The 13744-nt window shown below is 44.5% G+C and overlaps 1 protein-coding gene across 1 annotated transcript; it reads left to right on the top strand.

Moving 5' to 3' along the window:
* Nucleotides 1-2557: 2557 nt before the first annotated feature.
* LOC132389136 (zinc finger protein 420-like) lies at nt 2558-10307 on the top strand. Its single transcript, XM_059961596.1, has 3 exons — nt 2558-2678; nt 5906-6036; nt 9880-10307. Exons 1-3 carry the CDS (start codon nt 2558-2560, stop codon nt 10276-10278), a joined length of 651 nt encoding a protein of 216 aa, XP_059817579.1. The 3' UTR covers nt 10279-10307.
* The last annotated feature ends 3437 nt before the right edge of the window (nt 10308-13744 follow it).

The raw sequence follows: 13744 nt of genomic DNA, 5'->3' as shown, positions 1-13744 counted from the left end.
GGTGGTACCAAACTAAAGGTGTTTATTAGTAAACGACACAATACAGAATCAAAAATGCAAATATACATATAAAACAAGTTAGCAGTAATTAACCTAAAAATGTAGGAATAATAATAAGCAATAATAAACAAGCTCTATCGATGTCTAGGGGTAAATGAATTGTCATAGGAAAGTATAGAGTTCAGTTCATAAATGCTGAGGTGATTATACTTGTGTTGAAAACGTTGGAGAGAGAGCGAGAACGACGGAGAGCGAGCGAGCGAGATGTAACAGCAACAGCTGTGGCAGGAAAACCTTTTGTGGCTTTCTTAATCCGTCGTGTTTTTGTGGTCATTCAGTTATAACCCCTCCGTCCTTCAGCTAGACTGTTCTTCTGTGGTGGACTCTTCACTCTGGCATGAGTGGACACACAGACAAGTCCCCACCGGCCCTGCTGTAGCACTGTGAGCTTTACTGACCGATCACCTGGTTCGGTCTCCGAAGCCCCCACCTTTCTGTGGGTTCCCGACAGTCAATCAGTGTCCACTAGGGTGTCTCTCCAGACCTTTCTTTTATCCCCACTCACGGGGTCTCAGCTATCCATAGAGGGAAATTTAGAAATTGACAACATTCCGAACAGAACAGCCTTGGATTAACAATGTTTCCAGACAGGGATATTTGTTACACCTTAATTGTAATTGTCGGTCTCCCGGGTAAGTACCTTTCGATTACTGATTCGGAAGCAGAGACCTCACGCCGCTCTCAGCTACTGCTGAGTGAGTGAGTGAGTGAGTGTGTGTGCCTTTCTGTGAGCTGCTGATTGTGCATCGGTGAACAGTGGCAGGCATGCAATGATGTTTGTCCAATGGTGCAAATTATAGATTAGCGCGATGTGCTGGGGAATTAGCTCAAATGGTAGAGCACTCGCTTAGCATGCGAGAGGTAGCGAGATCGATGCTCGCATTCTCCATCGACATTTTGTATTCAGAGGATTCGTCGCACCAAATCCCTGAACTTGGAATGCACAAAAGATGCGGTTGTGCGGAAAGTGCCTCAGTCAAAGGGCCGGAAGAAAATGTCGTAGGTTTGCTGCGTTGAAAGCAGATTGGTGGGAAAGCCGGCTGGCAGCTGGTGTTTCCGTAATGGATGAGCTGCAGGCGACGATTCAGGCATAAATCAGGTGAGTGGTTAGAAGGACATTGCCCTGGTTACTGGGTGAAAAGAGAAAGCTGAGTAACCTTTGATTTGAACGGGCGAGGACGATCAAAGAGCTGTGTTGGAATCGTAGTGTCCCTAGAATTGTCAGAAGCGCGGTGATCGGCGTCATCCCGTGGCCTGTGGCCCCCAGTGCTGGAAGGACGACATAGTTGCCACAGGCAGGCTTTTGCCATCGGTCGACAGATGCCGGGCTGAAATCTGCATAATGATTGTCGGTAGGAGCCAACGTGGAGAAACTTGGTGTCGCTTTTCCTTCGATAGATCAGTTGGTAGAGCGGAGAACTGTAGAGGAAATGGAGTCATCCTTAGGTCGCTGGTTCGATTCCGGCTCGAAGGATCAGGAATTCTTTTACTGCGCCCGTCATCAATTCCATACCACAGCCTCGCCATGATTCAAATTCCCCCGCGAACGTGGCATTTGTGGACAAGCAGCTGGAATTTCCTTTATACCATGTTAACATCATTTTGAAATTATGCCAAAATGTTTCGACATCTTTGGGAATATTATAATGAAATACTCTGAATTTAAGTGCATTAATGAATATAATCCATAAATGTGTTAAACACTAAACGTATCACATTTACAATGAAAAATTTCAGCTTCAACATATGTGCATTGTCATTGTTTTCAAGTTACAACACTGTCACAAATGGTCACAATAAAGACAGAATAGAAGTCTTACTGTTAAGAAACCACCAACGTCGTCCCGTCAGAACTTTTCACTGTTGCATCCTCCCTGTCAATTGTGACTGCCTGACAGTGTTTACGTGTCTTGTGTGTTATGTTTTGTCATCGTTTGACTTGCATATTACAGATTTAAACAACATTACAAGTGCCGAGCACTTTTAAGACCGGGTAACAATGTTCTGCTCAGAGCAATGGTTTGTCCCCGAAGCAGTAAAATAAAACAGAGGGAAGGTTGCTGCGGTGCAAGATCTTGGTTTCAGAATCTGACCTTGCAATCGAATAGTAACTCAGACTTTCGGAAAGAAGCGTAGATGCGCACTTCAATTACACTACCCCTCTCCTTGGAGATACCGCGCTTGGAGTTCTGTGAACAGTCTTGGTCGCCCTGTTATAGGAAAGGCAGAAGTCCGCTGAAAAGAGTGCAGTCAGTATTTACAAAGATTTGCAGGGACTCGCGGGATTGAGTTACAGGGAGAGGTTCGGCCGAGTGGCATTTTATTGAGGGCAGAAATGTAGCTGGATCACGAGCGACGTTTCCTCACGTAGAAGTTGCTCTGTGTATTGAACAGCCTGACAAAGTAAATGGGCGTACAGAGTCGTTAACAATATTTGAAGTACACATGGACAGTTTGACGAATGTGACCCAATCACGAACAACTGTATCAGGTGGCCATGTCGGTCGGCATGGAGACATTGGGCCGAAGGACCCGTTTCTGTGCTCCATCATTCTTGGACTCTGCTCATCGCTGCTGCATCCGTGAACGTGAAGAGATTAATGTGAGCATGCGCTACTGTAAAACGCTTTATGCTGCGGTCACGTGTTCAAACTAACAAAGTATCTTTTTACTTCCACTGATAATGTCCAGCAGAGATTTAATTTCAAGAGAACAATTTACGGCTGTATTTCTGCCAAAAATGCGTTTGAATTTCTTTATTCTTATTTTTGGTCTATTTTTTCACTGCAGTTAACCTTGTGACGATCATCATTCTCAGCCGAGGAAACTGCGGTCTCTCCAGATGTGTGACGCGTTACCTGGTGGCGATGGCTGCGGCGGATCTAATGGTGGTGGTTATCGAAGTCCTGTTCTACCAGATGGGTCGAGCAAACGGACCGTCTGTTGAATCCGCTACTTCCTTTCTTCCTCATTTTGACCCTCAATGCTCTGACCGTCAGACAGATACTAGCGGCGAGCAGAGTCCGCAGGGGGCTGAAGGGACGGGGAAATTGCGGGAAACACCGGGATCCGGAGATGCAGAGTCGGAGACAATCCATCATTCTGCTCTTCAGCCTGTCGGCGAGTTTCCTTCTCTGTTGGGCGACAACCACTCTGGTCTTCATCTCATGCGATGATTCTACACAGACCTGGAAACGTCTATTCGGCTTTTTCAGGCACAGTTTGGGGTTCAGTGATTCAGAATTTCAGCAGCTGCACGAATACATTTATCTACGGAGTGACACAGACCAGATTCAGAGAGCAGGTGAAAATCATTCTGCTCTCGCCGGCTACTTTAGTTTTGAAATATTTTTAGTCTGTACCGCTCAGATGAAAGGGTCAAATAATTTACAAATTTCGAAATAAGATACCGCTCTGCAAGTACATTAATGAATTGAACTGCCTGAAAAAGTTACTGTTCCCAGCATTTCTGCCTTTCCATTATTTCAGAAGTAAAATCATTTATTTTTCTATTACAGATTAGATTGCTTGTCGTTTCGGTTCTGTAAAATGTATTTTACCTTGCACATTATATCACCCTGATATCCGGGATTGAAAACACGCAGATCCATTGTCGAAGTGTCCATTTTCTAAATCTTGCTAGTGACCTGGCCGTGTCTGCCAATCCCGACGTCCATTCTCCTTCCCTCTTGTTCCGAATTCTCCCTTTATTTAAACTTCCGGTTTGTCTGCTATACCTGTATGTATAATTGCCTTTTCTCTGTCCGGATGAAGCTTTCCAGTTTCAGCAAGAGTCGAATCCTACAGCCCGGAGGAGATGTAATTCTTCATTGGCCCAACTTCGCTCTAATTTGATAACATATCGGGACACATTTCCTATTGGCCTGAGACTATTTTCATACAGTAAATACAAGTTACCCTTGCTATAACAGGTTTGCAGCACAGGCCCTTTACAACAATGATGCCGAACATGAGGAAAACGAGAAACAAGTTAAAAGAATTTACGTTTTATACTTTCAATAACGTTAAGTTGTATAACTTCAGAATTAATATCTTCGGTAGGAGTAATGTGTGCCCGGCAATTTTGCTTCAGAAAGTTCAATTACAGTATTGATTTTTTATTATTGATGTTGTCTTCTTATCGTGACATTCAAATGGTAAAATTGCGGCATAATTGCTAAAAGCGTTCACTATCAGTGATACGGGTGATTTGGAGAGAGGGGTTAGATCATCCTTGGAAGATGGGAGACTGTGATGGAATCTGCCAGGATGATATAGCAGTTTGTAGGACACTCAAATGCTAAGAACGTGGAAAATGTGGAGAAGGTACTTAAATTATGCCTAGAAGAGAGAAGATGTGGGGAGTCTGCCAGGATGATATGAGAATTGTGAAGGCAGAGTCACAGTAGGTGTAAGGACTGTGGACGGTCGGTACAGGAAGAATACAGTGAATGTGCCTCGAAAAATCTAACCGGGAATCAAAACACATTCCACACAGAGGATGGAGATGCGGGGAAGGGGCTCAATTTGCATTCACTGGGACAATTGCGATATATTAGAATGAAGTTGTTAAAAATAATCGCTTCTTATTAACACGGGGGAACCCTTCAGTGAAGCAGAAGATGCGTAAGCTGATGCAATGGGGCAGTTACTGACTCCCAAAAGCTGCGGGGTAATCGGGTGGCCATGGAGATTTGATATCGTGCAATAACGGGGAGCGCGAATCTGCAGAATCAAGCCCTGAAATGTTGCTGCTTCTCCGGACCGGTGAAGGATTCACACTAGACTTCCTCAGATGTCAGTAGCATTTGCAAATTTTTATAATCACTAATGGAGAGCGGGAAAACTGGGAGAACATAACAGTGACATAGTGGAAGGTTAATGGGAAATACAGCAGATGAAATAAAATACTGAAGGTCGTGACTCCCGATAATAAAACTCGCCTCTTGCACGACCCTCTCACACTGACTACGCGTGTCTCCAAGTAGCTACAGATACTGACCGTCGGAATCTCTCAACCCCCACAGACACAACTCCTCCTCTAACCTCTTCCAAACACCCAGACTCGGAATGGAAGTTCAGACACAGACGGCTTGGCCCCTCTTTCAATATTGACAAGCGGGTCTCTGTTCAAATAAAGATCGTCCGCTCAAACTGGAATGGCGGTAACTAGCCCCTCGCTTTATCCGTCTCTCTAAAGTCATGAGGGAAACTGCCCCGGCAACATACACATCACGTCTTCCCCGTTCTCTAAAAATTCATCCCGCCTTATACGTATCGGGATTTAAACTTGTACGTTGTCCCTACTTGGCCCCGAATCGGAAGCCACACATGCCTTTCCCTCCGCCCCTCACCACTGGGGATCATTTTACCAGTACGGGTGGGATATGGTCCGGAGGAAGAAGGGGTATTTTGGATCCTGTCCTTTACTCAGAATTCCAAAGGACATTCCGGACAGTACTGGGCCGTCAGATGCCGTCCATGGTGGGACGGGATTTGTCGCACCCTCTGGTCGGCGGTAGAGTATTCTCAGAACTCTGTTTTTCCCTTTGCTGTTTTTGTAATCCTCTGCTTAGTTGCTGCCTGAAAGGCAAATTTCCTCCAACATTTTGTGTGTGTGCGTCTCTGTATTTCCATCAACTGCAGAATATTTTGTGTCTTATATCTGCCTTTGTAAGGGGATTGAACGTTGGCATTAGATACCCTTTGATATTGAGTATGGGAGCCGCTTTCTGCGTTAAAGCAGCTGCTGAGTTTTCCATATACAAATGAAAACTGAGGTTTGGACATGGAACTGGCGCTTGCAGAAACTTTTAATGGCACCGTGCGTACCCATAATGCTCAGCATTAAAAAAATTCGCCGGCGCTGAAGCATCGGTCATATGCGCAGGCGTGAAGGTCGTGACGGTGGCGAATTTTACGCATGCGTGCAGTTCACAAAAGGTCTCGGGAGCCCGGCAGCTGGATCGGACGCAGGTAAGCAGTTATCTACGGACTACTGTCCTAAACATCGACTGAGGGGCAACTGCTGTGAGCTCCCCACACCGTACCCCGCAATCCCGGGACGGCCCTGCTCACCTCCCTCTCTCTCTCAGCCCCACGATCCGTACACGGGTCCCGGGGAGCTTCTGGCTGATGAGGGAATGGGAACCGATGGATCTCTCAGACAGAGCTGAGCTCCAGCTATCTAAATGCAAGGATTAGGAACTCGGAGAAAGGGAACAAAATTTTTTACATCACATTGAGAAAATCACCTTTGTTTCGCTTCCAATCACAAACTCTGCAGATGCTGGAAATCGAAGCAACACACACAGAATGCTGGAGGAATTCAGCATTAGTACTCTTTTCCATAGATGCTGCCTGGCCTGCTGAGTTCCTCCAGCATTTTCTGTGTGTTGTTGAGCTACCTCCTCTCGTTCTGGACTTTTCTACCGGTGACGACATGTTTTGACCCATTCTGTCTGGAAGTTAATGACATCAAAAACCTTTGCCCTTGGGCAACAAGTAACTTTCACATCCCAAATGTGCCAGACTCCAATGAGACAGACTATTACCCTTCCCTTCATATTTATAATAGATTCTACCTTCTTTTGTTCTGGACTTTTCTACCCGTGACGACATGTTTTGACCCATTCTCTCTGGGAAGTTAATGACATCAAAAAACTTGGTCCTGGGCAACAAGTAGCTTTCACATAACAAACGTGCCAGAGTCTGTTATTCCTTTCGCTGTGGTAACGTTCCCAGGATCGTAGCAGCAGGAACAGTTTGTGGTTGTGGTGAACTGGGTCCCCAATATCCTTAGGGCATGTTTACACACCTGTCTCTGTAAATGGATTGAATAGTTCACATCTGCAGATGTGCTGGGCTGTCCGCACAACTCTCTGCAGGTTCCTGCAATTACGGGAAGTACAGTTCCCGTACCAGGCAGTGATGCAGCCAGTCAGGGTGCTCTCAATTGTGTTCCTGTAGAATGTTCTTGGTATTTGGGGCCCCAACCCAAACTTCTTCAGTCATCTGAGGTGACAGAGGTGCTGTTGTGCTTTTTTTTACAACACAGCTGGTACGTAGACACGTGGAAATCTGCAGATGCTGGAAATTAAAGAAGCACACATAAAATGCTGGTGAACACAGCAAGCCAGGTAGCATCTATAGGAAGAAGCATGTCGACTTTTCTGGCCGAGACCCTTCGTCAGGGCACCATGTGATATCCTCGGTGGTGTTTATGCCAAGGAACTTAAAGCTCTTCACCTTCTTAACCACAGATTGATTAATGTCAATGGGGGTTAGCCTGACTCCATTCCTTCTGTCGTCCACAATCAGCTCATTTGTTTTTGTGACAGTGAGCGAGAGTTTGTTTTCTTGACACCAGTCAGGTTTTGTTCAGACCTCAGACAAAGTCAGCAATCACATGGAGCATGGTGCGATGAATGTGCTGAGCTGTGTATATCACAATGCAAGAAGCCTCGTAGGAAAGCCAGATGAGCTCAGGACAGGGAATTATGATATTGTAGACATTATTGGGACTTGTTTACACCAAACAGTCTGAGGGATTCAGAGGAACAAATCTGTAGAGAGATTGCAGACCATGTCAATAAACATAGGTTGATTCAGTAAGTGATTTTAACTTTACACATATTGACTGGGACTCCCACACTGTAAAAGGACTGGATGTGGTAATGTTTGTCAAATGTGCCCTTAATCAGTACGTAGAATTCCCGACGTAGAAGTGTGCAATAAGCTGTTAGCAAATGATCCAAGGCTGGTGACAAAATTTAGTGATCATAATGCCATGAGATTCAAAATAAAGATGGTATAAGAAAGGTCTGGACAATGGGTTGAGACTCTAAATTGGAGAACGGTCAATTTTGATTGTGTCAGAAAGGATCTGACAAGTGTGGTTTGGGACAGGCTATCTTCTAACAAAGGAGATCTCAGTAAGTGGTAGGCCTACAGAAGTGAAATTTTGAGGGTGTAGAGTCTGTATGTGACTGCCAAGATAAAAGTTGAGAGAAAACTGGTGCAGGGAATCTTGGTTTTCAAGAGCTAGCGAGGCCCCAGATGTTTTGTTCCTCTAAATCCCTCAGACGGTTGGGAGCTACCAAGACCCATAAATGACTACAATACCAGGATTTCACACACTGAGCTCATCTGAGGTTTTTTAGTTGTCTGCTGTTGGTTTCTAAAAGTTTTTGCTGTATTATGTGCCCTCTCTCTGGCTTTATGTTGGCTTTGGCTTCTCACTTTAGCCACGGTTGTGTCCTCCTGTTGTTCTAATATTTCCACTTCTGGGGAATCACTCAGCTCCCGAATTACTCCCAGAAACTCCAACCATTGTTGCTCCGTTGTCACTCCTATCTTTCCCTTCCAAACAAGATTGGCCAGCTTCTCTGTCACAGAAACATGGAGAAGTTCAGCATGGAAATGGTCTATTTGGCCCATCCAGTCAATGCTGAAAAAACATTTAAGCTGTCTAATGCAAATACCTGCACTGGTACCATCACGCTCCATACCCCCACCATCCAGGTTCCCATCCAAACTTCCTTTAAGTGGTGAAACCGAGCACATATTCGCCACTTGTGCTGGCATCTCATTCCACACTCTCACAGCCATTATAGTGAAGAGCTTTTCCAAATGTTCCCATTAAATTTTCATCTTCCCCATTTACCCATGACCTCTGGTTGTGGTCCCACCCAACCTCAGTGGAAAAAGCTGCTTGCATTTACCCTATCTATACCCCCATAATTTTCTATACTTCTAACAGAATCTCAATCCAATGTATAATTTCCTTGTTTATTTTAGAGCCTTTTTTAGGTGTGTGAAATGATGAGGGGCATTGAGCATGTAGATAAACAGAAGTTTTTTTTTTCCCAGGGTTGAAATGGCTAACACGAGGGGGCGTAGTTTTAAGGTGCTTGGAAATAGATACTGAGGGATGTCAGGGGTAAGATTTTTACACAGAGAGTGGTGCGTGTGTGAAATGCACTGGCAGCAGTGGTGGTCCAAGCAGATACAATGGGGTCTTTTAACAGCCTCGTAGATAGGTACATGGAGCTTAGAAAAACAGACTGTCCCAATCCACAGTTGCCAGATCCTAGTATCTTAATTCCAGGTGTTGATCCATGCCCTGAACACATCCGCCTTTCCTGCAATGCTCCTTGTATTGAAATATACAGGGCTCAGCATATTCACTGCATCATGCTCAACTTTTTCATTCCTGACTTTGAGGACTGAACAACAACTATCTCCACAAACACTCCACTCTCTGTTCAGTTATTCAGGCTCGCATTCCCACTGCAACTTTCGTTTAACCACCCCCCCCCCTTACCCCCACCTCCCAGCATGCAGCTCTACCCTTTGGCTTTCCAGGTCAATAAAAATGAGGTGCATACCAGGTACAGGCAGATAGGAACAAATGGGGTCCTTATGAAATACAGGAAATTCAAGTGAACACTGATGAAATAAATAAAAGAAGGCACGAGGTTGCCCCAGCAGACAAGGTGAAGGAGAATCCTCAGGGAATCTGCAGATATGTTAAGAACAAAAAGATTGCATGGGAAAAAAATAATCCTCTGCAAGATCAGAATGGTAATCCATATGAGGAAACAAAACAGATAGGGAGGACAAGGCAGTGGATGTGCTCTGCATGGACATTTGCAAGGCACTTGACAAAGTCTCATATGGGAGGTTGGCCAAGAAGGTTCAGTCACTCAGCATTCAAGATGAGACAGTAAATTGGATGATCAAACCTTAGGAACTCAAGTAATCTCTCTTGAAATGTTGTCCTACACCCATTGATGGATTTTGTAAATCTATTTACAGGTTATAAATTGGAAGGAATTTGTCTCCAGGAATCTCAAACATGACATGCCAGTTTTGCTGTCTCTGTCTGGATATTTAAGAAGTGGAGCGAGGGATTCAATCGACCATCCTTCCTGCTCAGACTGTGGGGAGGGATTCACTCGGGCATTTGACCAACTGACAAGCCCGTCATTTTACACAGGAAAAAGGCCGCTCACCTGCTCAGACAGTGGGAGTGGATTCACTCGGTCATCTCAACTGAAGGTAAGTTCACACTGGGCAAGGCCATTCAGCTGTTCTGTGTGTGAGAAAGGATTCCGTCAGTCTTCCCACCTGTGGACACAATATTCAGTTCACACCAGGCAGAGGCTGTCATCTGCTGAATTTCTGGGAAAGGATGCACTCAGTCATCTGACCTAATGGCACAGCAGTGAGTTTGCACTGGGGAAAAGCCGTTCACTTGCTCAGTCTTTGGGACGGGATTCACTCAGTCATCCAATCTGCAGTGTCATCAGCGAATTCACACTGGAGAGAGGCCATTCAGTTGCTCAGTCTGCAGGAAGTTATTCACTCATTCATCTCACCAACAGAGTCATCAGCAAGTTCACACTGGAGACAGGCCATTCACCTGCTCAGAATGTGGGACGAGATTCACTCATTCATCCACCCTACAGAGTCACCAGCAAGTTCACACTGGGGAGCGGCCGTTCACCTGCTCAGAATGTGGGAAGGGATTCTCACTCACATCCCACCTACAGAAACACCAATCAGTTCACACTGGGGAGAGGCCATTCCTCTGCTCAGACTGTGGGAAGGGATTCAGTAAATCGTCACATCTGAAGGTACATCAGCAAGTTCATGCCGAAGACAGGCCGTTCACCTGCTCAGACTGTTGGAAGACATTCACTCTGTCATCCTATCTACAGAGACATCAACAAGTTCACACTGGAGAGAGCCCAGTCACCTGTTCAGTCTGTGGGTAGACATTCACTCAGTCATCCCATTTGCAGAGACATCAGCGAGTTCACACTGGAGAGAGCCCATTCACCTGTTCAGAATGTGTGAAAGGATTCACTCAGTCACCCCAATTACTGGCACACCAGTCAGTTCATAATGGGGAGTGGCTGTTGTTATGATTCCCTAGGTTTTGTTTGCTGTGGACTGACATTTAGAGAGAGAGAGAGAGAGAGAGAGAGAGAGAGAGAGAGAGAGAGAGAGAGAGAGAGAGAGAGAGAGAGAGAGAGAGAGAGAGAGAGAGAGAGAGAGAGAGAGAGAGAGAGAGAGAGAGAGAGAGAGAGAGAGCGAGAGAGAGCGAGAGCGAGAGCGAGAGCGAGAGAGAGAGAGAGAGAGAGAGAGAGAGAGAGAGAGAGAGAGAGAGAGATGAAGAAGGCGAATCAGTCTGACTTGCAGCTTGTTTACATGACTCACAGCTTGTTTAGTTTTAACCACGGACACAGGCACTCAGAGTCAGACTGAGATGAAGGAGGAAAAATGGAAGGATCGGAACCAAGGAACTAGTGGCCAAGTGTCGCTGATTGCAACATTCCTATGCCCATAAGGGTGGGTAAATTATCAATTCAGCATACATCGAATGTGTGGAGGTCACCTCGTTTGATCCATAGGAGTGGATCTGAATTGGGGTATCCTGTGAAGACCACTGATGTGTTAACACTTGCCTGAGTGTGGTGTGGTAATTCACTTGAAGACGATACCCTTTGTGACGTCACTTTCGGTGATAATTCGTATGTGGATTTGGAACGAAGACAGTTAAAATCTACAGCAACTGTTATCTCGTTTTACCACCATGAAACTTGTGGAATTCGACATAATTGCCTTCTCTCAACATTGACACTGGTTTACAAATATCTCTCTCATCAGCTATTCCATGGTTGAACTGAACTTTCATACGTTGCCATCTCAAGACTCTAAGCCTTGTTTCTCCCGAGCCCAATAGTTTTGGCGTTATATTTACACATATATATTCATATAACAATGTTAACTTTTGTTTGTCTTGCTTGTTATATTATAAGTAGATTCTAATAAAGATAGTTTTAACTTCAAAAACAGACTCCAGATGTAGGTTATTGCTGCTGGTTCACCTTGCTAAGGTGAATTCGACAACAAGGAAGGTAAAGATGCAGAGGATAGTAGCTGAATGTTATGTATCTGAGGGTGTGTTTAAAGTGGAGGAGTTGGAGGTGTTTCCTGAAAGTAAACCTCGTGAGCTTGAGCTCCAGTACAAGTGAGAAAAATTACAGATAAAGGCTGCGGAAGGCAGAGGCAGTTTGAAGCTAGGGAGGCAGAAAAACAGAGGGACGAAGCAGAAAGACAGAGGCTGTTTGAGCTGGAAAAGAGAGAGATTGCAGCAAAGGGGTCTAGCGTTAGACTCTAGTGATAAGTTTAATGCCAGTCAGGAAGTTAAATTGGTACATCCATTTGGCGTGGCAGATGTTGATATATACTTTCAGCATTTTGAGAAGGTTGCTCAAAGTTTAAAGTGGCCAAAAGAGGGTTGGACTTTTCTCTTACGAAGTGTAATTAAGGGGAAGGCTCAGCAAGCCTATTCTGCTTTGACAGTTGATGAAGCAGCTGATTATGACATAGTGAAACAGGCTGTGCTCAACGCTTATGAGTTGGTCCCAGAATCATGCAGACAAAAGTTTGGAAATTTGAAGAAATCTGTGAAACAGACTTATATGGAACTTGCTTATGAGAAGTTTGTGTGATTTGAACACCGGTGCACATATAAAAACATAAATGATGATTGTAACAGCTTGAAAGTGTTGCTTTTAATTGAAGAATTCAAAAGGTGCATTCCTGATGACATAAAGACATATTTAGATGAAAAGGATGCTGCCACTTTGCAGGAGACTGATAGAGTAGCAGATGAGAATGTTTTTAATCATAAAGTTAAGATTATCACGAATAAGCTTCCAAAAGAGTAGCAGGGATCACCAAGTTAAACCAGAAAATAAAGCTGTAATAGTGACAAGAGTAAGGATGAAGGGAAGCAGTTGAGGGAGATATATTCTTGTCTCACTTGTTCTATTGTAAGAAAGCTGGTTATATTATGGCTAATTGTTCCATCCTGAAGAAGAAAAAGGAAAAGTATTCAGTCCCAGATGCCTGTGTTCAGTATGTTGTAGCACCTACCAACCTTCAGGGTTCTGAACATTCTGTTTCAGGCTCAGTTAAGGTCTGAGAGGTCTGACCGAGTTAAGAAGGGATTCGATCATTTTATGTCAGATGGGTTTGTATTAGTAAAGGAAGGGTCAACCCGGTAACAGTGAAAATTCTTTGAGTTACTGGGGCTTCTCAGTCACGTATATCAAACAGCGTTCTAAGCTTTGGTAATGAGACTAATATTGGTGAGGTAAATCTTATTAAAGTGATTGGGTGGACATGGTTTCCATGCCATTGCTCAAGGTAACTTTACTGTCAGGGTTGGTTTCGGGACCTGCTGAGATCGGATTATGCTCCAGTTTACTGGTGGAAGATGTTACTTTGCTGGTAGTGAATGACCTGGCTAATGGTAAAGTTGTTTTGCAGTGCAGTTAACAACTAACCAACCACTGATGACCCACAGATGGATTTTAACATTTATCCTTCCTGCGCAGGACCTCGAAGAATGGCTAAAATGTCTGCTGATGCAGACGAGTTTATTACAGAACAGAACCAAAATCCTGAGTTTGAAGCTTTAAAAGAAACAGCTCTCTCAGATGATGAGATTAAGAAAGTAGGGTATTATGTCAAGGATGGAGTGATAATAAGGAAATGGAGGCCACCTGCTGTACCAGCGAGTGAGGAATGGGCAATTGTTCACCAAGGTGTAGTTCTTAATGTTTATAGGACTGAAATTTTATCTTTGGCCCACAGTTTGCCCTCA

Source organism: Hypanus sabinus, unplaced genomic scaffold (genome assembly GCF_030144855.1).
Source record: "Hypanus sabinus isolate sHypSab1 unplaced genomic scaffold, sHypSab1.hap1 scaffold_480, whole genome shotgun sequence".
Classification (NCBI taxonomy): domain Eukaryota; kingdom Metazoa; phylum Chordata; class Chondrichthyes; order Myliobatiformes; family Dasyatidae; genus Hypanus; species Hypanus sabinus.
The sequence above is the reverse complement of the archived record's forward strand: the minus strand, read 5'-3'. Positions and strand labels throughout refer to the sequence as shown.

What these genes read in the sequence shown, in the direction of transcription:
- LOC132389136 (XM_059961596.1), top strand. Translation starts at nt 2,558, where the DNA reads ATGTCGGTCGGCATGGAGACATTGGGCCGAAGGACCCGTTTCTGTGCT. An exon ending in TAATGTGAGCATGCGCTACT is followed by an intron (nt 2,679 to 5,905) that starts GTAAAACGCTTT and finishes CATAATGCTCAG; the next exon opens with CATTAAAAAAATTCGCCGGC. An exon ending in GGCAGCTGGATCGGACGCAG is followed by an intron (nt 6,037 to 9,879) that starts GTAAGCAGTTAT and finishes ATCTATTTACAG; the next exon opens with GTTATAAATTGGAAGGAATT.